Genomic DNA, 22,797 nt, shown 5'->3' on the forward strand with positions numbered 1-22,797 from the left:
AATGATTAACCTGAGGTGTGTATGTGTTTCACCATAAACTATGAATCCATTTCCCAACCAGACCAATGAAGATATCCATCTTAGTTTGAATGACGTTTCTACCATGTCACGATACAGAGCTTCTGGTCACTGCAGGCATAAACTCTCAAAAACACTTTCTCAAATTCTGAGCTGCCATTACAGAGAAATCTTAATTTTGACTGGAGGGTTTACAATCCGAGACATTAATGCGAGCAGGCAACTACTTGCAGCCATATGCTGACAGCCTTTTGAGAAGCAGCAGTGTTGACATGTTACGTTAATGAATTAGGCAATATAAGTATATGACCGCCACTGATGAGAACATCTCACCGATCCTGAAGCTGATTGGTACAATGGAGGAGTGAGATAATGGGGCCCTGTGTTGCCTTATGGTTTTTGGTGGTAGCCTTTGGAGACCAGTCTTTATTCTTCCCTTGGGCTAATGTAGAGGAACTTGAAGACTTCTCATATGAGGATGGTGGCTGTTTCCCTTTGGTTTTTTCTCTCTCTCCCTCTGTCTCCACCTCCTGTTGTTTGATAGCTCTTACTCGGGCACCGGCTTATGTCAACTACTTATATAGGCACCTCAGCCAATGACCATGGCAGCTACTCATAATGCCAGGGCGACCACTGTCTTCTTGCCCACCTCCCTTTGAAGTTTAGCTTTCATTCCTTCAAAGAACAGAAACCTGCCTTTCCTTCGAACATGGGGTAATGTGGTGCCCAATATATCTTTAACGTAAATCATGACCTCAGTAATTCTTATAACCTTTCCTTTGTTTTCCTATATTAGAGATATGTTTATGTTTGGAGGAGGTTAATTACTGCAGTAATGCTCATGCCGACCAGTAAATACTAAATACAAAACACTGAAATAATTTCTAGTTTTACAAAACACCTCAATTTCCATCAAGAACTACTTGTACGAAGCTTAGTCCCTCATATCACACATATTCAGGGCAGCCCAGTGACTCAATGGTTGGCACTGCTGCCTCATAGAGCGAGGGACCTGGGCTTGGATCACCTTGGGCAAAGCAAAATAAAGATTAACTGATAGTCAAATGATGTGTCTATCGCTGCCTTATTCCATCTGTGCCTAGGGAATCTTGACTGAGATGCTATCCACATTAATAAATCAAGAGAAACTGCTTTGCCCAGAATGTGGTTGGAATGGAATTGGCTTCCATATGAATAGTTGCAGTGAATAGGGCAGCCTCATTAAGTACTGTAAGGAGGAGGGATTAGAAGGAAATGCTGATAAGGTTAGGTAAGGGAGGCTGCTTGTATGGAGTGTGATAATTCCACAGACAAGCTGGGCTGAATAACCAGTTCATCTGCATTAGATTCTACATAATACTTTGTGGGGTTTTCCAGTTTCTAAGTTAGCTACTCGTTGTGATCAGGCTATAAACACAAGAGAACTTCGATTATAATCAAGACTAAAATGAATTAAGCCACTCTGATTAAAAAGAAGCTTGTTTGCATGTCGAAACATTTAGAATCCGAGTATGCAAAATCACATTGTTGTCATAACTGATAAGGAAGTAAAACAAGTAAAATATTGGAGATAGCAAGGTGTAGAGCTGGATGAGCACAGCAGGCCAAGCAGCATCATAGGAGCAGGATGTGTTAAAACATACTCATTGAATAAAGTCTGTCCTTAACAATGCTCAAGCTTTTAAATCCATTAATGAACTGCAAGAAAATGAGATAACAAGGTGTAGAGCTGGATGAACACAGCAGGCCCAGCAGCATCAGAGGAGCAGGAAGGCTGAGGTTTTGGGCCTAGACCCTTCTTCAGAAATAGGGGAGGGGAAGGGGGTTCTGAAACCTACATGGAACAATCCCTCTTCCGTGCCTGCACGGGCCCTAAACCGCGCCTCTTCCTCCATTACATTGATGACTGTATCGGCGCCTGGGATGGGAGTGAGGGAGGAAGGAGGTGTAGGGGCAGGTGTAACACTTCCTGCGGTTGCAGGGAAAAGTGCCGGGTGAGGTGGGGCTGGAGGGGAGTGTCGAGCAGACAAGGCAGTCACAGAGAGAGTGGTCTCTCTGGAAAGCAGATAAGGGTGGGAAGAGAAAATTGTCTGTGGTAGTGGGGTCGGATTGCAGATGGCAGAAGTGTCAGAGGATGATGCATTGGATCCGGAGGTTGGTGGGATGGTACATGAGGATGAGAGGGATTCTGTTTTGGTTATTATTGCAGGGAGGGGGTGTGAGGGATGAGTTGTGGGAAATGCGGGAGACACGGCCGAGGGTGTTCTCAACCGCTGAGGGGGGGTGTTGCGGTCCTTGAAAAACAAGGGCATCCAAGATGTACAGGAGTGGAATGCCTCATCCTGGGAGTAGATGTGGCAGAGGTGAAGGAATTGGGAATACGGGGTGGCATCTTTGCAGGAAGGTGGGTGGTATGAGGTGTATTCTCGGTAGCTGTGGGAGTTGGTGGGCTTGAAATGGTTATCGGTTTCTAGGTGGTTGCCGGAGATGGTTGCTGAAGTCATTAAACAGGAAATTAGAGACACAAGCAATAAAGGTATAAATATACTTCTGGGAAAATTTAATCTGCATTTTTAAAAATTATTCATTCACAGGAACAAATAACAAAGAAAATTACAGCTCAGGAACAGGCCCTTTGGCCCTCCAAGCCTGCGCACATCCGTCTGCGCACATCCAGATACTCTATCTAAACCTGTTGCCTATTTTCCAGGGATCTGTATCCCGCTGCTCCCTGCCCACTCATGTATCTGTCTAGATACATCTTAAATGACGCTTTCGTGCCCGCTTCTATCACCTCCACTGCCAACGTGTTCCAGGCACCCACTACTCTCTGCGTAAAGAACTTTCCACGCACATCTCCTTTAAACGTTTCCCCTCTCACCTTGAAATCGTGACCCCTAGTAATTGAGTCCCCCATTCAGGGAAAAAGCTTCTTGCTATCCACCCTGTCTATACCTCTCAGGATGAAGATATTGTTTCCATGCAGCATTTATTGACTTAGAGGGGAGTTGGGTCAACCACATTGTTTTGGGTCTGGAGTCACATTAGGCCAGACCAGGTAAGGATAGGCCAATGAAGGACATTAGTGAGACTGATGGGTTTTTCCAACAATCAGCAATGGATTCATGGTCATCCTTATGCTCTTAATTTCAGATATTTCATTGAATTCAAATTCTACCAAATGCCATGGTGGCATTTGAACCCATTCTCCCACAACATTATCTGCATCACCTCGTTACCAGTCCAGAAATAATATCACTAATCCATTGCCTCTGCTGGTGGCTCTCAGGCTATCACTCTAGATTAGACAAACTGAATCAGAAATAGTGCCACAAAGGAGAAATTTTTGGAGATTGTATGAAATGGTTTCTAGATCAATATGTTGGGGAACCAACTAGAGAACTGACCATTCAAAACTTGGTATTGTGTAATGAGAAAGGAATAATTGGCAATCTAGCTGAGTGAGGCTCCTTGGGGAAGAGTGAACATAATATGATAGAACCCTGCTTTATGATGGAGAGTGACAAAGCTGATTCTGAGACTAAGGTACTGAATCAAAATAAAAGAAACCATGATGGTATGGAGCGTGAGTTGCTGATGATAAATTGGGGAACATTACCTAAAGGCATAACACTGAATAGGCAGCAATCATTTAAGAAGTGTATAGAGGAACTGCAGCAATTGTTCAACCCTCTGTGGCACAACAGGAAAATGGGAAAAGCTACTCAAAGAAGATGATCAAAGAAAATTAGGGATATTATTAAATCCAAGGAAGGGATGTACAAATTGGCCAAATAAAGCAACAGGTTGGGAACAATTTAGAATTCAGCAAAGAAGGTTAACAGGATTGATATAGAGACAAAATGTAGAGTATGAAAGAAGTCTTGTGAGAAACATATAAACTAATTGTAAGACCTTCTATAGGTATATGAAAAGAAAAAGTTTATTGAAGGTAAAATCTAGGTCCCTTACAATCAGAAACAGGGAATGTTAAAATAGGGAAAAAAGATGGCAGACCAATTAAATAAATGTTTTGGTTCTGCCTTCACAAAGGAGGACAGAAAGTAAAAACATTGGGAACATGTGGTCTTCTGAGAGGAAGGAACTGACGGATATCAGTATTTGTAGGGAAATGATGTTGGCAAAATTGGTGGGTTTAAAGGCCAATAAATCTCCAGGACTTGGTAATCTTCACTCCAAGGCAATTAAAGAAGTGGTCCTTGAAATGATGGATGCATTTGTACTCATCTTTCAAGATCCTATAGACTCTGGAACGACTCAGAACGGGCTTGAGTGGCCTTTTCCTGTTCTTACATTCTTCTGAAATCTTCCTTGAATAACATCAGTCCAACATTCATTGAAAGCAGTGCACTGTGAAGGTTTGATCTTTGATTGTAACTATCTTTTTCCATTCAAGTGGAAAATGCAACATACTGTTGATGCTTTAAATCCAAGCATAATTAGGACCTGCCCTCAATTTATTTACCAGCTTTGAATTTCGTGTGTAATCTTGCAAATGTGCTGTCCAACAACGCATTACTCAATGTGTTTACACTCTCTAATTATAGCTGGTTATTGCTTTTTTTTTCATGTTTAAAAACTTCCTGTTGTGTGGCACTTGAATAACAGGGAACTTGCATCATGTGTTAAATACAGGATAGTTCCTGGAGTACGCCCTCTTACAGTTTAACAGCTGGATGGGTATTGGTTTAATTCAGTTGGATGGACTAACAATTTGTGACGCAAAGTGATGCCAACAATGTGGCTTCATTCATGCAAGAATATGAACATTACTTGCCACTTGTCAGCCCAAACCTGGATATTGTCCAGGTCTTGCTGTATTTGGGCATGGAATATGTCACTATCTGAGGAGTTGTGAATGGTGCTGAATGTGATATCAAAGAGTCCTAGCAAAACCGGAGATGAGAATCAGAAGGCAAAATCTCTGCTGTTGGAGTCATACGTAGCACGAAGGAAAATGCTTCTGGTTTTCAGAGGTCAATTATATCTGCATCCTGAACATTATGGGAGTTCCTCAGGCTTGTGTCCTTGCCCCAACCATCTTTAGCTGCTTCATCAATGTCAATCCCTCGATGATAAAGCCAGAATGTTCAGCACCGTTCACAACTCATCAGATACTAAAGCAGCCCACGTTGAAGTGCAGCAAGACCTGGACAATATCTGGCCTTGGGCAATAAGGACCAAGTAAAATTCACACCACACAAGTGCGAGACAGTCTCTAATAAGAGAAAATCCAGTTTTCTACTCCTCATGACATCCAATGCCATCACTATCACTGCGATCAATATCTTGGGAGATAGCAATGACCAGAAACTGAGCTGAACCAACCATATAAGCACAGTAGCTACAAGAGTAGATCAGAAGCTGAGAATTCTGTGGGGAATAACTCATTCTCAACTTCCCAGAACTGTTCACCATCTATAATACTCAAGTCGGAGTCTGATGGAATACTTTCTACTTGCTTGGATGAGTGTAGCTCCAGCAGCACTCAAAGAGATCAACACAATCCAGGCAAAAGCAGTTGTATAATCAGCACCCCATCCATCACATTAAAACTTCCACTTTCTCCATCACCAATACACAGTGGCACCAGGCTGTACCATCTCGAAGAAGCACTGCAGGAACTTGCCAAAGCTCTGACCACAAATTTGCCACCTTTACTGTCTGAAAGCACCACAGTAGGAGATACAGGGCAGCACCTATATTCCCTCCATGTGATGCAGATGCATACACACACAGCCATTCCATTCCCCTCTAAATCCTTCCTATTCAGGTACCCATCCAGATGCCTTTTAATTGTACCAGCCTCCACCACTTCCTCTGGCTGCTCCTTCCATACATGCACCACCCTCTGCATGAAAAAAGTTGCCCCTCAGGTCCTTTTTAAATCTTTGCCCTCTCACTTTAAACCCATGCCCGACTCATTTTAGAATCCCCTACTCCAGGGGAATGACCTTGGCTATTCACCCTATCCATGCCCCTCATGATTTTGTAAACCTCTATAAGGTCTCCCTTCAGCCTCCAACACTCCAGGGAAAATGGCCCCAGTCTGTTCAGCCTCTCCCTATAGCTCAAGCCCTCCTATCCTGGCAATATCCTTGTAAACTTTTTCTGAATGCTTTCAAATTTCACAACACCTTTCCTAAATCAGAGAGACCAGAATTGGACACAATATTCAATAAGTTCCCTCAACAATGTCCTGTACCACCATAGAGGGTGGTGGTGGAGGGTTGCTTTTCAGACTGGAGGCCTGTGACCAGCAGTGTGCCACAAGGATCAGTGCTGGGTCCACTGTTTTTTGTCATTTATATAAATGATTTGGATATGAACATAGGATAGGTATGTTTAGTACGTTTGCAGATGACATTAAAATTGGAGATGTGGTGGACAGTGAAGAAGGTTACAAAAACAAAGTTGCTGGAAAAGCTCAGCAGGTCTGGCAGCATCTGTGGAGGAAAAAACTGAGTTAAAGTTTCAGGTCTGGTGACCCTTCCTCAGACCCTTCGCGAAGAAGGTTATCTCAGAGTTCAACAGGATTTTGATGAGATGGGCAAATGGGCTGAGGAGTGGCAGATGGAGTTTAATTTGGATAAATGCGACGTGCTGCATTTTGGAAAGGCAAATCAGGGCATGACTTGTACATTTAGTGGTAAGATGCTGGCGAGTGTTGTCGAACAAAGAGACCTTGGAGTTCAGATTCATAATTCCTTGAAAATGGAGTCACAGGTAGATAGAATAGTGAAGAAGACATTTGATATGCCTGCCTTTATTGGTTAGGACATTGGGTATAGGAGTTGAGAGGTCATGTTGTGACTGTACAGGATATTGATTCAGCCAATTTTGGAATATTGTGTGCAGTTCTGGTCTCCCTCCTATACAAAGGATGTTGTGAAATGAGAAAGGGTTCAGAAATGATTTATGAGGATGTTGCCAGGGTTGGAGGATTTGAGCTATTGGAAAAGGCTGAATGTACTGGGGCTATTTGCCCTGGAGTTTCGAGGCTGAGGGGTGACCTTATGGAAGTTTATAAAACCATGAGGGGCATGGATAAGGTAATCAAGCAAGTTATTTTCCACAAGGTGGGAGAGTCCAAAACTAGAGAGGCTTAGGTTTAAGGGGGGGGAGGGGAAAGATATAAAAGGAACCTAAGGGGCAACTTTGTCACACAGAGGGTGTTGCATGTATGGAATGAGCTGCCAGCTGAAGTGGTAGAGGCTGGTACAATTACAACATTTAAAAGACACCTGGATGGGTATATGAATAGGAAGAGTTTAGAGGGATATGGGTCAAATGGCGGTAAATGGGACTAGATTTATATAGAATATCTGATCAGCAGGGACCAGTTGGACTGAAAGGTCTGTTTCCATTCTGTACATCTCTATGACTCTATGGATGTATATTATGACATCCCAAATCCTATAGTCAATGGACTAACCAATGAAGACAAGCCTGCCAAATGCCTTCTTGGCTACCCTGTCTACCTGCAATTCCACTTTTGTGGAACTATGCTCCTGCACCCTTAGGTCTGTTTATTTGGCAACACTCCCCACAGCCCTATGATTAACTGTATAGGTCCTGTCCTGATTTGCCCTATCAACATGCAACATGTCACATTTATTTTAATTAAACTCCACCTGCCATTCCTCTGCCAATTAGCTCATCGGATTTAGGCCCCATTGTATTCTGAGATAACCTTCTCCATTCTCCACTACACCACCAATTTTGGTCTTATCTGCAAACTTACTAACCGTGTCACCTATATTTACATCCAAATTATTTATACAAATGCCAAAAAGCAGTGGACCCAGCATCAATCCTAGTGGCACATCGCTGGTCATAGACCTCCAATCTGAAAAACAACTCTCCACCATTTCCCTCTGTCTCCTACCTTCTGGCCAGTCTTGTATCTAAATGGCTAGTTTTCTCTGTATTTCATGTGATCTAACCTTGCCAACCAGTCTAATACATGGGTCATTGTTGAGCGCCTCAGTGAAATTTGTACAGACAAGGTGTGCCGATCTCCCTTTATGAATTTTCTTTGTCACTTCTCCAAAAATCTCAATGATCTCAAAAAAAATCAGTGAAACTATATTGCCATTCCTCCAGTGTAGCTGAGTCAAAATCCTGGAACTCTGTTCCTAACAGCACTGAGGGTGTAGATACCTCCCTTCCTCCCCATGGATTGGAGCAGTTCAAGAAGGCAATTCAATATTATGGTCTCTATTATAGATGAACAGTGAACAGTGAACAGGATGTCTGATACTCCTGCTAATATCTCTCAGCCAGGGCTCCCTGATTGGACCAGGTTGACAGCTCCAATCAGGGAACTCATATTCTATGAGGTCCACCTGGCTAACCTCATCACAGTCACTACACCTGGTACTGAGGTTAGATTCTGTAAAAAGAATCGGTAAATTTAAATGGAATTACAGAGTGGGGCATTCAGCCCGGTCAGACTAGAGTTTTATATCCTGCAGAAACCCCATTGTCTATCATTGCTTCAGCAATTACAGCAGCCTATTATTAGCTTCATTCCTCATGTACTTATCTATCCTTCCTTTAAAATATCCTAACTCTTATAACTGGCAACCACTGTCTGGGCAAAGATGAGTTTCCCGAATTCGACTTGGATTTATTCTTGACTATCTTACACTGAGAGGTCCTATCATGGGGCGTGCTGATAACAGGGATTGTCCAGGTGGAACTATCCCTGAGATAGCAGGAACTGCAGATGCTGGAAAATCTGAGATAAGAAGGTGTAGAGCTGGATGAACACAGCAGGCCAAGCAGCATCAGAGGAGCAGGAAGGCTGACGTTTTGGGCCTAGATCCTCCTTCAGAAAAAAAATCCTAGATCCTTTCAGAAGAAGGATCTAGGCCCAAAACATCAGCCTTCCTGCTCCTCTGTTGCTGCTTGGCCTCCTGGGATTATCCCTGGGTTGTTTTGCTGTACATAACCATTACAAAATTCTCTGCTGACTATTACCTGTTTTAGCACTGGATAGACATTTTAATCATGAATTTTAGGATAAGGAACTCACAGGGGAGTTCTTCCCTACTCCCTTTACTGTGTCAGGTGCATTGGATTTTTGGGAGGGAGGTACAGTGAATTGGTTGGTGGGGGTGGGTTTGGTACAGGATGTACATAGTCACTTGACCTCCAGTGATTTTGGTTAGCCCTTGGGTTTTCAGTTCTCCTTTAGTTTCAGGGGATATAGTCTGCAGGTAGAAGCACAGCTTTGATGTCAGTAGGAAGACTGATAAATGTGCTTCTGCTGAGCTGAGTGAGTTGCTGCGAGTTGGAGGGGGATGGGTTAATGGCTCAGAGAGGCCTACAAATTCCGAAAGGGTGGCTCACCTCACTGCTGCAACAGGAAGTGATGTTAGTGCTGAGTTAATGAACACACCTTGAGCACCTGACCATTAGCAGCTATTACTGAGGATAGGAACAAAGGGAGATACGTACAGGCAACAAGTTAGAACGGAGCAGTAGAGAAAGTTTGTTTTGAGGTGGGAAGAAATTTTTAAATGATGGAGGAACAGGACAAGTCCTCCTGGAGAATGGGGCTGCTAAAGACTTTTGATTCAGATGAGTTTATGAGCTGGGAAAAGATTGGATCTGGTGGATTTGGACAAGTTTACAAGATTCGTCACGTTAACTGGAAAACATGGCTGGCCATCAAATGTCCTCCGAGTCTCCATGTAGATGAGAAGTAAGTCACTGACCTGGGTCCTGTATTGAAATTTTGAATGTTCCTGTTGTTGGTGTGTGCTGTTTGTTGAATGTGACTTTGATAACGTGCTCTTCAAAATGAAAATAGTTATCAACCTTTCTTGCAGCAACCTGTGAGAATGTTGCCTGCGTACTGCATGGGGAATGCTAACTTTCAGTTTAACCCTTCCATTGTCTGTTTTATTTTATTGTTGGCCCTATTTTCTCCTGCTCTGTGTGTGCGACTTATTGGATTTAAGCTGTGGACATTGATGACACAGTCACAGAATCATACAGTACAGAAGTGGCCCTTTGTCCCATTGAGTCTATACTAGTCTCACCTTCCTGCAGTAGGCCCACAGGCTTAAATGCTGTGACAGTTTTAAGTACTTGTTCAAATACTTATTCAAGGATTCAACCCCAACTACTCTCCTAGGCACTGAATTTCAGACCCTCACCACTCTCTGGGCGAAAGAATGTTTGTTTTGCTCCTATCCCCTCTAAACCTCCTGCTCTTCAGGTTTTAAAAGTGCACCCCCTTACTCCCCCACCCTTTGATTAAGGGGAACAGCTGTGTTCCACGCATGCTGTCTGTGCCCCTTGTAATGTCATACATCCTGTATCAGGGTTCCCCCCTCAATGTTCCCTGTTCCAAAGATTACCCAACCTCTCTCCATAGCTGTGCCTCAGTGAATCTCCAGTGCAGTGACATCCTCCCTATGGTATGGTGGCCAGGACTGTAAACAATACCCCAGCTGTGACCTAACAAAAGTTCTGTACAGCTCTGACATAACCTGGCAGCTCTTATAACCTATGCCTCAGTTCATAAAGGCAAACATCCATATTCCTCCTTCACCACCCTATTAACCTGCCCTGCCACTTTCTGTTGACAAACACCCCAAGATCCCTCTTTGTCTGAGCTTCCTACTGTCCTGCCATTCATTGAGTACTCCCCTTATCTTGTTATTTCTTCCAAGCTCAAACTTATCAAAGTTAAATCCCATCTTCCTCTGATCTGTGCCACTTGTATTTTTCTGTGTAGTAAGATCTGATATCTGCAAGTATACCCGTCTGGTTAAATAGCTCTCCTTTCTGCAAAATGTTGGTTTTTGTTTCAGATATAACTTTATCTGGCCCAGTTGGAAATCATTACATGTAAGTTAGGATTGCCAATCAGAACTGTAGAGACAGACAAGCCTAATCATGCTCTGACCCAAGGCAATGCATGTACTCATGACTGGGGTCACAGAATATGACATGCTGACTGTTCTTCCCCACCCCCCCCCCCCCTCCCCCAAACCCCCTGCTCCAGATTTTATTATCTACATCACTGGCAGCCGTGCATTCAAACATAACCCTAAAAACTGACATTCCCTTTCTAACATCTCACACTACTGCCTCCCCCAGGACTCTGCCTGAGACAGTTTAAAAAGTGAAGTATTGAGATTCTGGACTCTTGAAATAAAAACAGGACATGCTGACAACTTGAGATAACAAAATGTGGCACTAGATGAACACAGCAGGCCAAGCAGCATCTCAGGAGCACAAAAGCTGACGTTTCGGGCCTAGACCCTTCATCAGAAATGGGTTGCAGTGGGAGAGAGATCCCCTGAGGTTGGTCCGGAGGGAGGAGGGTAACTTCTTCAAGTTAGGCATTCCTGGAAGAGGCTTCGCAGTGAGGTTAAAATTGTGATCAGAGATAATGGGAACTGCAGATGCTGGGAATCCGAGATAACAAAGTGTGAGGCTGGATGAACACAGCAGGCCAAGCAGCATCTTCGGAGCAGGAAAGCTGATGTTTTGGGCCTAGACCCTTTTATCAGAAAAACATTTTGAGTCTGTTATGACTTCTCCAGAATGCAGTTTGAAACTCTGTTTCTCTCTGAGCAGACGCTGCCATCTGTTTCTCCTTATTTCTTCCTTATTCAACGATGTGGGGTTACCAACACCCACTACTCTCCTAGGCACTGAATTTCAGATGCTCACCACTCTGGGCGAAAGAATGTTTTCGTCCAATCCCCTCTAAACCTCCTGCTTTTCAGTTTCTCCAGCTTTTTAACTTTCTCACACCTAACTTGATCAAACAATCGGTCAGCTGCCTGATTGTCTCCTGGGTGTTGACCTTTATTGGATTCTGTGAAGTGACTTGGGATGTAATCAGGATGCCACATAAATGCAGGTTTTTACCTGTATTATGTCAGGCCTTTAAGTTTGAATTGGGTGGGGTTGGGAGTCGGGGAGGTGGTGGTGGGGGAAGAGAGAGAGAGAGAGAGAGAGAGAGAGAGAGAGAGACAGAGAGTTCTTCAAAAACTGACCCTTCAGTTTTTCTTGTTCGATTTATCTCTTGGGTTTGTTTTTCTGGCAGTGTATTGTTCTTCTGTTTTTATGTATTCTTTTAGTCCGAGCATTGCAGCATGAGGGTTGTGTTACAGGCTGGTGTTGAGCAAGATATTCCATAAATAATTGTTCGCTTCAACCAGACTGGTCGGTTTTTTTTTAAGTTAATTTTTAACTAGTTATGAATCTGTTACTGGATTCTATCTGGCTTGAATGTGAATCTCATCTAATGTCAGAGATTTAGCAGTGAAATGGAAAGGCCTTCACTGCCCCAGGCTCCATTTACCACCCTCCGACTCTCTGGATTGGTGAGAATGGTGGGCAATCATCAACAATTAGAATTTGTATAGCATGGGCAAACTACAACCAGAGGTGATTAACAGGAGCATTGTTAAACAAAACGTGGCAATTTGAGCCACATAAGGAGATTTAGAATTAGCTTTATTGTCACATGAATACAGTGAAAAGTTTTTACAAGCCACCATTTATGGCACTATCTTAGGCACCGAGGTACTGATTCTTACGTACAAATCTTTTGGGGGAAAAATATTAGAAAAGTAAAGAAATAAGTCCAATGATGAATTAGCGAAATAAGAGTTCAGAATAGCAGAGATAACAAGCTGTAGAGCAGGATGAACACAGCAGGCCAACCAGCATCAGAAGAGCAGGAAAGCTGAGTTTTTGGGTCTGGACCCTTCTACAAGAAATGTTATTCTTCAGAATAACAGTCCTTTGAACCCAGATTGCACTGGGCTTCACCTTGAGGCCACGAGCCTGAGTCCACGCTGAAGAAGAGAAATGCAACAGGCCAAAGTGTTAGATTTTGTGGAGCAAGTGAGTGCATTCCCTCCTGGTTCCTGATCCATGGAGAGCTGTGGTATCTGGGCTAAAGATTGCAGATAGGCCAAGAATGGTGAGAAGGGCATGTTTACCTTTGTCACAATAAAACTGAAGAGGTTTGAGAGATTTAAAAGAAAGAATGAATTGCATTTTTGACCCATTTCTGAAGCCATGCAAGATGATCAGAGGATTAGATAGGGTGGACAGTGAGAGCCTTTTTCCTCAGATGGTGATAGCTAGTACGAGGGGGCATAGCTTTTAATTGAGGGGTGATAGATATTAGGACAGAAGTCAGATGTATGTTCTTTACTTGGAGAGTAGTAAGGGCGTGGAATGTCCTGCCTGCAACAGTATTAGACTCAACAACTTTTAGGGCATTTAAATGGTTATTGGATAAACATATTGATGATAATGGAATAGTATAGGTTAGATGGGCTTCAGATTGGTTTCACAGGTCGGCACAACATCGAGGGCCAAAGGGCCTGTACTGCGCTGTAATGTTCTATGTTCTTGACCAGTTGACCACTGCTGCCCATGGCTCAGCAACCAAGAGGGAATGCACTCACTTGGTTCCATTGTCCCCTATGAAATCAAAGGCAGAGAAACATTTGCACCCCTGTTCCCACATCATTCCATTTGGAGTCCCTGAAGGATATATCTTGAGGTCTTCCCTATTTCTTGTTTATTTACTATCCCTTAGCATCACCTGAAAATAGCAGTAGGTTCCAAGTCGGTGGTGACATGATCTCCCTGCCACCCCCCTCTATCTGGGAGTTGCTGTGGTTGTTTGTGTGACATCTAATATTGACTGAGCAGAAATGTCCTCCAAGAGACTTTTCCCCAGGGCAGGATTGACTGCCATGAGGGGTCATAGCTTTAAGGTGTTAGGAAGAAGGTATGGAGAAGACATCAGAGGGAGGTTCTTCACTCAGAGTTGTGAGCGCATGGAATAGTTTGCCAGTGGTAGTCGTGGAAGCGGAGTCATTAGTGACATTTAAGCGACTGCTGGATATGCACATGGACAGCAGTGAATTGAGGGGAATGTAGGTTAGGTTTTTTTACTTTTGGATTCTGATTATTCCACGGCACAACATCGTGGGCCGAAGGGCCTGTACTGTGCTGTACTGTTCTATGTTCTATGTTCTAAAATGAGTAGCATTAATATTTGCCTTCCAGTTCAGCATTCAAACTCAACTGAGGCTAAGCTAGGGAGAGACAGTGGTTTCGTGGTAATGTTATGGGGCTAGTTACCCAGAATGCAAGGCTAACATTCTCTGCTCCCTTCTCCCAGTCCCACCTGTCTCCCCCTGGACTAGTTGCTTCCAACCCTGCTGTGAGGGTGATGAAGTTGTTGGCTAGCATGCTACCCTCTACCTGCCAGAGGTTGAACTCCAGCCTTCAGACACTCTCTCTTCTCTCAATTGATCACATAGTCATTATATTCCTACCAGACCATTGGACTGCTCTTCTCATCAGAGAGAGGGAGAGACAGATCATGGCAGTTTAATCTGAAGGTCACCACGCTTCAGGTGAGGGATGAGGTTGAGAAAGAGTGTCCTTCATGGTATCCTCAGTTGATACAGGAATTAAACCCATACTGTTGATATCACAGTGTTGTAAACTACTGTCCAGCCAACTGAGCTAACTTACCCTGGATCGTGACTCTACCACTGAATATTAGTCTAGTTTCCAGCAGTCACTGACCTCATCTCCACTGGAAATCTCCCATCCACTACTCCCACCTCAAGGATCCCAACCCCACATAGGCCACATCTACCTTTCTACCAAACTCCATAAACAGGACTGCCCTGACACACTCATTGTTTCAGCCTGTTCCTGCTCCACTGAGCTTATGTCTTGCTATCTTAACTTGATTTTTTTTTTACCCCCACCCCTTGTCCATTGTCTCTTCCAACTGATGTTCTTGATTCTTCTGATGCTTACCATCAAATCCACAGTTTCCTCCTCTTCACCATGAGCGTGCAATCTTCTCCATGTCCATCCCACATCAGGATGATCTGAAGGCTCTCTGCTTCTGCCTTGAATGAAGCCCTGAGCCGTTCTCTATCCTACACCACCAATCTTCAACAACAAAAGCAGAATTTGCTGGATAAGCTCAGCAGGTCTGGTAGCATGTGGAGAGAAATCAGATTTAACATTTTGGGTCAAGTGACTCCTCCTCAGTACCACCCTCCTTCACCTAGCTGAGTTCACTCTCAATTTAAACAACTACCTCTTCTCTTAGACTTGTTTCACTTTCTCCATATCGAAGGCATAGTTATGGGTGCCTGCCTGCCTGTGTCCCAGTTATGCCTGTCCTATTGTGGAGTATAAGGAAAAAGAACTGTGGATGTTGGAAATCAGGAACTAAAGCCAAAATTGCTGGAAAATATCAACAGATCTGACAGCATCTGTATAAACAGTTATAGGGTTATGCAGCATGGAAACAGACCCTTCTGTCCAACTCATCCATGTTGACTGAGTTTTCCAAACTAAACTAACCCCACTTACCTGCGTTTGGCCCATTATCCATCTAAACTTTCCTATTCATAAACATAGCTAAATATTTTTTAAACATTGTAACTGTCCCTGCATCTACCACTGCCTCTGGTAATTCATTCCACATACAAACCACCCTCTGTGTGAAAACAATGCCCCTCAGATCCTTACTTAAATCTTTCTCCTCTCACTTTAAAAATATGCCCCCTAGTTTTGAACCTCCCCCACCCTAGGGTATAGACATTTGCTATTCACCTTATCTCTCCCCTTAATGATTTTATTAACATCTACAAGGTCATCCTTCAGAATGTCCGGAAGGAAAGTCACTGGACCCAAAACATTAACAATGCTTTCCCTCTACAGATACTGTCTGACCTGTTGAGATTTTCCAGGAAATTTTAGGAGTTTCAGTTCAGAATTTTTTCAAGATTACCATATAGGTTTAGTTAGCAATTAAGAAGGCAAATGCGATTTTGGCATTCATTTTAAGGAGCCTAGAACACAAGACCAGAGATGTACTGATGAGGCTGTATGGCTCTGGTCAAACTGCATTTGGAGTATTGTGAGCAGTGTTGGGCTGTATATCTAAGGAAGGATCGACTGGCATTGAAGACGGCCAAGAGGTGTTTCACAATTTTTTGTTTTCCAAGAATGATCCTGGAAGTGAAGAGCTTGTCAGGCAAGGAGCGGTTGAGGACTCTGAGTCTATACTCGATGGAGTCTAGAAGGAGGAGGGGGGATCTGATTGACTAAAGCCTACAGAATACTGAGAGGACTGGATAGAGTGGATTTGGAGAAGATGTTTTCACTAGAGGGAAAGATTAGGGCCTGAGAATACAGGCTCAAAATGAAATGTGACCTTTTTAGACCTGAGATGAAGAATTTCTTCAGCCAGAGTATAAAATGTGGAACTCATTCCCACAGAAGGCTGTGAAGGCTAAGTCATTAAGTGTATGTATAAGACAGAGATAGATAGGTTCTTGATTAGTAACGGCATCAGGAGTTCCAGGGAGAAGGCTGGAGAATGGAGTTATGAAGTATGTCAGCCATGGTCAAATGGTAGAGCAGATTCGATGGGCCAAATGGCCGAATTCTGCTCCTATAATTGTGTAATTCTGCCTCCAGTACATGGATAATGGTTTGGCTATGGCTTCCTCCTCTTATCCAGAATTGGAAAACCTAATGTTCTGCATCCCATTTCCATTCTTCTCTCACCTTTACCTGATCCACCTTTGACTCTTCCATTCCCTTTCACACCTTGACTTCACCATTCCCATTTCTGGGATAGGCTGTTCACCAATACCTAGTAAAAACCTGCTGACTTGACAGCACCTCCTAACACCCTGCTCCCTGAAAGGACTCCATTCTGAACTTTGAATCTGTCCAATTCCATCACATCAGCTCGGACAATGCCACCTTCTACTGAGGTGCCTCTGGCATGTCCTTGTTTTTCCACAAACAAAGACTTTACTTTCCACCCTCTTGTCTCCAAATCCAAAGGGTCATACCCTGCTCTTTCACCAAACATGTTTTCTCAACCCTTCCCACTGTCAACGTTCCGCAGGGGCTGTTCCCTGGGCAATTAGGGGTAAACAAATAAATGCTGGCCTAGCCAGTGATGCACACATTCCATGAATGAGATGATAAAACAGAGGTTGAGTTTTCCTTTTAATGTTCTCTTTAAAGATAGCCTTTAAAATCATTGAATAAAGGCAAAAAGGTGTGGTGGAAATCTGAAACGAACACAGGATGCTGGACAAATTCAGCAGGTCTGGCAGCATCTGTAGCGAGAGAAACAAATTTGTTTAAATTTTGATATGACTCAAAATATTGCGTTTGGTTATGGTAGCAATGTGTGTAGTTGCACTGGACTCAAACTTGACTCTTAGATTGAGTTTATTCGTCTTTGGCCAGTCATTAGAATCATAGAATCACTACAGTGTGAAAACAGGCCATTTGGCCCAACAAGTCCACGCTGACACTCAGACCCATCCCTTATAATTTACATATCCCAGAACACTGTGGGCAATTTAGCATGGCCAATCCACCCAGCCTGCACATCTTTGGACTGTGGGAGAAAACCCATGCAGACACGAGGAGAATGTGCAAACTCCACACCAACAGTTGCAGTGGGCGGACTCAAACCCGGGTCCCTGGTGCTGGGACGCAGCAGTGCTAACCGCTGAGCCACCATTGTTCAGCCTGTGCTGACAATGTCTGCAAGTTTTCAACCTTAAAAGTTATTAGTGAACGAGCTGTATCTTTTCCCAACAATCTGTCGCATGACTGTTGAAGAAATGCAAATAAAATGTGTGGCCAGCCTTTCGTTTTGTTTGATTGGGTGGGTTATCACTGAGTGCAGCATTTTCAGGGCCACAGTGTCCAACTGGTCACGAGGACAGTTGAATTTACAGTCACTTCATTCTATTACTTTAGTGTTGAGTCTACTTTTAAGCAGTACCCACGAGCACAACAGAGAGTGGGGCTATTTTAAGATAAGTTAATGTACAACTTGGCTATTTCTTTCACTGACACAGAAGAAAGGTTTAATTTTTTTTTAATAACAAAAGTGCTAGTTAAATTGAAAGGGTTGGTGTCTTTAAAACTCCTTGCAGTTCTGAGGTGAAACATCAGGATTAATGGCAATGCAGGACTGTAGGTTGAAACAATGTGCATAAATAGATTGGACTGTGTAAATCCATGTATATTTCTGAATAAAGACAGATACTAAAATAGGCATCACTTTTGTTCAGTTTGCATTCAGAAAGAAAGGTGAAAACTGAATTGTTCTCACATTAAAATTCTCACAAGACCTTATCTGGCCATTATCACACAGCTGTTTGTAAGTCCTTGCTGTGCTTAGATTGGCAACTGTTTTCTGTACTTAGAGCAGTGACTACGCTTTCAAATTAGTTCATTGTTTGTACTAAAGCTTGTGAAAATAAAACAAAGACAAATTTGCATTTCCATAATACCTTTCATCATCAGTGATATCTCAGTCCAGTTTACAATCGGAGGTTTTTGAAGTGTAGTCATGATTATAATGTAGGGAATGCAGTAACTGTTTTGCTCACTGCAAACACAGACTGCAATGTGATAAGGCCGTTATGATGTTGACTGTTGAGGAAAAAGATAAGGGTGAAGGCCCCTGGCCTTGTTTTAAAATAGTAACACTGGATATTTTTTACGTCCCACCCAAGTAGCCAAAGGGTTTTGATTTAACAAGTCATCTAAAATGTCTGTCATTGTGGAACTCAGTACTGCCCTGCTGCACCAGCCTTCCACTTTTTATATGGGATGGAAATTGAACCTGGAACTTTGAGATTTAGGGAGAGAATTTCAGGGTTGGGACATGTGTTTGTTGAACCAGCCACGACCAGGTAACGTTTGGGAGAGAGTGCAGCAGCCAATCAACTACATTTCCTACTTGTTTTTAAAGCCGAAAAAAGGCTTGACACCCCTGATGGAGCACAATTCTCATTTTCTTTGCACTGTCTAAGGGCCATGTTTGGCTAATGGTGATAGATGAGCAGAAATTGCTGCAGAAACTCAGCAGGCCTGGCAGCATGTGGGGAGAGAAAGTGGAGTGATCCTTCTTCAGAACAGCAACAGAATGAAAGAGATAACAAAGTGTGGAGCTGGATGAACACAGCAGGCCAAGCAGCATCTTGGGAGCAGGAAAGCTACGTTTCGAGCCTAGACCTTTCATCAGAAATGGGGGAGAGGGTTCTGAAATAAATGGGGGGAGGCGGATCGAAGATGGATAGAGGAGACAGACCAGTCAAAGGGGCAGAGATGGAGCCTGTAGAGGTGAGTGTAGGTGGGGAGGTAGGGAAGAGATATGTCAGTCCGGGGAGGACAGACAGGTCAAGGGGGTGGATGAGGCTAGTAGGAAGGAAATGGAGGTGAGGCTTGAGGTGGGAGGAAGGACAGGTTAGGGAGGCGGGGACAAGCTGGGCTGGTTTTGAGATGCATTAGGGGGAGGAGAGATTTCGAAGCTCCACCTCCCATTCCTCAGATGACATGTCCCTCACCCCCATCCCAGGCCCCATGAAGACTTTCCACATAAAGCAGAAGTTCACTTGCACATCTGCTAATGTGGTATACTGCATCCGCAGTTCCCGTTGTGTCCTCGTCTACATCAGGGAAATCAAGTGGAGGCTTGGGGACCGCTTTGCAGAACACCTACGCTCGGTTAGCAATAAACAGCTGCACCTCCCAGTCGCGAACCATTTCGACTGCCCCTCCCATTCAGATGACATGTCCATCCTGGGCCTCCTGCAGTGCCATAATGATGCCACCCGAAGGTTGCCGGAACAGCACCTCATATTCCGCTTGGGAAACCTGCAGCCCAATGATATCAATGTAGATTTTACAAGCTTCAAAATCTATCCCTCCCACCGCATCCTAAAACCAGCCCAGTTTGTACCCGCTTCCCTAACCTGTTCTTCCTCTCACCTATTCCCTCCTCCCACCTCAAGCTGCACCCCCATTTCCTACCTACTAATCTCATCCCATCCCCTGGACCTGTCCGTCCTCCCTGGACTGACCTATCTCCTCCCTACCTCCCCACCTACATTCTCTCCTTTACTGGCTCCATCCCCGCCTCTTTGACCTGTCTGTCTACTCTCCACCTATCTTCTCCTCTATCCATCTCCGATCCGCCTCCCCCTCGATTCCTATTTATTTCAGAACCCTCTTCCCCGTCCCCCATTTCTGATGAAGGGTCTAGGTCCGAAATGTCAGCATTCCTGCTCCTCTGATGCTTCTTGGCCTGCTGCGTTCATCCAGCTCTACACCTTTGTTATCTCAAACTTTTGGTCAGTTGTGCTAATATCTCCTTAGTCTGTAAGTTAGACAGACACCAGGATAGTTATGCACAGGGTTAGGTTTATAATGGCATGTTTGAGGGTTTAATTGTCACGTACATCAGACAATCTGTTGAAGTCTGGGGATTTGGCTAACACACTAAACAAGTGCTGCAATATTTACCAAGCCTTTGCAAAGTTAAATTAGGAAATTTCGTGAGATGAGACACAATAGTGCTGGTGAGGCTGGCAGTACTTCAACAATAGCAATTGATGTAGCACCTCTAATGTGATGAGTCATCCTCGGGCATTTCACAAGTGAGTTTTTAAAAGAAACATAAACGTATTGCACTGACATATCTAAGGCAACATTAGATCAGATGCTAAGAACAAAGAACAGTACAGCATGCGAGCAGGTAGCTTAGCGGAATTGTCGCTGATGATCCAGAGACGCAGAACGTCCTGGGCACCTGGGTTTAAACCCCACCACGGCAGATGGTAGAATTTGAATTCAATATTAAGAGTATAGTGATGGCTGTGAATCCATTGTTGGAAAAGTCCATCTGGTTGACTAATGTCTGAGAGAAAGAAACTGCCTACATGTGACTCCAGACCCACAACAACATGATTGACTCTTAACTGCCCTCTGGGCAATAAATGCTGCCTAGCCAGCGACATACTCATCCTGTGAATGAGTATATGAGGAAAGAAAAGGTCCTTTAGCTACCAAAACTGTGCCAAACACATGATGCCTTTCCAATCTGAAAACCTTGTGCCTCTACATGGTTTGTATCCCTCTATTCATGTCTGTCAAGATGCCTCTCAAACGTTGCTGTTGTTTCTGTCTCTGCTGCACCTCTGCCAGAGCATTCCAGGTACTTATCATTTCACAAAAGATCTTGCCTCTCACATTTGTTTTAAACTTTTACGTCATGGGGATGAGCTTAGGGCTTGGATTGGTACCTGGAGGTATGATGTTATTGCTATTACTGAGACTTGGTTGAGGGAGGGGCATGATTGTCTCAGGATATCGATGCTTCAGGCGGGATAGAGAGGGAGGTAAAAGGGGTGGAGGAGTTGCAGTAATGGTCAAAGACGATATCACAGCCACACTGAAGGAGGGCCCCATGGAGGACTCGAGCAGTGAGGCAATATGGGTAGAACTCAGAAATAGGCAGGATGCAGTAACAATGCTGGGGCTGTACTACAGGCCTCCCAACAGCGAGTGTGAGATAGAGGTACAAATATGTAAACAGATAATGTAAAGGTGTAGGAGAAACAACGTGGTGGTGATGGGAGATTTTAATTTTCCCAACATTGACTGGGATTCGCTCAGTGTTAGGGGTCAAGACGGAGCAGAATTTGTAAGGTGTGTCCAGGAGGGTTTTCTGGAGCCATATGTATGTAGCCCAACTTGGGAAAGGGCCATACTGGACCTGGTGCTGGGGAATGAACCCGGCCACGTGGTTGATGTTACAGTAGGGGACTACTTTGGAAATAGCGACCACAATTCTGTAATTTTTACAATACTCATGGACAAGGATAGGAGTGGTCCTAAAGGAAGAGTACTAAACTGGGGGAAGGCCTACTATACCAAGATTTGGCAGGATCTGAGGAATGTAGATTGGGAGAAACTGTTTGAAGGTAAATCCACATTTGATATGTGGGAGGCTTTTAAAGAGAGGTTGATTCGCGTGCAGGAGAGACATTTTCCTGTGAAAATGAGGAATAGAAAAGGCAAGATTACGGAGCCATGGATGACAGGTGAAATTGTGAGATTAGCCAAGAGAAAAAAGGAAGCATACATGAGGTCTAGGCGACTGAAACAGACGAAGCTTTGCAAGAATATCGGGAATGTAGAGCGAATCTGAAGCGAGGGATTAAGAGGGCTAAGAGAGGACATGAGATATTGCTGGCAAACATGGTTAAGGAAAACCCCAAAGCCCTTTTATTCATATATAAAGAGCAAGAGGGTAACTAGAGAAAGGATTGGCCCACTTAAGGACAAAGAAGGAAAGTTATACGCTGAGTCAGAGAAAATGGGTGACATTCTTAAAGAGTATTTTGCATCGGTATTCACCAAGGAGAGGGGCATGACAGATGTTGAGGCTAGGGATAGATGTTTGCTTAGTCTAGGTCAAGTTGACATAAGGAAGGAGGAAGTGTTAGGTATCCTAAAAGACATTAAGGTGGACAAGTCCCCAGGTCCGGATGGGATCTATCCCAGGTTACTGAGGGAAGCGAGAGAGGAAATAGCCGGGGCCCTAACAGATATCTTTGCAGTGTCCTTAGACACGGGTGAGGTCCCAGAGGATTGGAGACTTGCTAATGTTGTCCCCTTTTTCAAAAAGGGCAACAAGGATAATCCAGGTAATTATCAACCGGTGAGCCTGACATCAATGGTAGGGAAGTTACTGGAGCAGATACTGAGGGATAGGATCTATTCCCATTTGGAAGAAAATGGGCTTATCAGTGGTAGGCAACCTGGTTTTGTACAGGGAAGGTCATGTCTTACCAACTTAATAGAATTCTTTGAGGACGTGACAAAGTTGATTGAGGGAAA

General features: G+C 43.8%; 1 protein-coding gene across 1 annotated transcript in view; it reads left to right on the plus strand.

Annotated features, from left to right (window-relative positions):
• Positions 1-9,446: 9,446 nt before the first annotated feature.
• ripk4 (receptor-interacting serine-threonine kinase 4) overlaps positions 9,447-22,797 on the plus strand; it is a 61,548-nt gene continuing 48,197 nt past the window's right edge. Inside the window, exon 1 of the mRNA XM_048541500.2 lies at positions 9,447-9,751. Within this exon, the coding sequence (XP_048397457.2) occupies positions 9,567-9,751 (185 nt within the window). The 5' untranslated portion in view covers positions 9,447-9,566. The remainder of the gene's footprint in view (positions 9,752-22,797) is intronic.

The sequence above is a fragment of the Stegostoma tigrinum genome, chromosome 12 (assembly GCF_030684315.1).
Source record: "Stegostoma tigrinum isolate sSteTig4 chromosome 12, sSteTig4.hap1, whole genome shotgun sequence".
NCBI classification, from domain to species: Eukaryota; Metazoa; Chordata; class Chondrichthyes; order Orectolobiformes; family Stegostomatidae; genus Stegostoma; species Stegostoma tigrinum.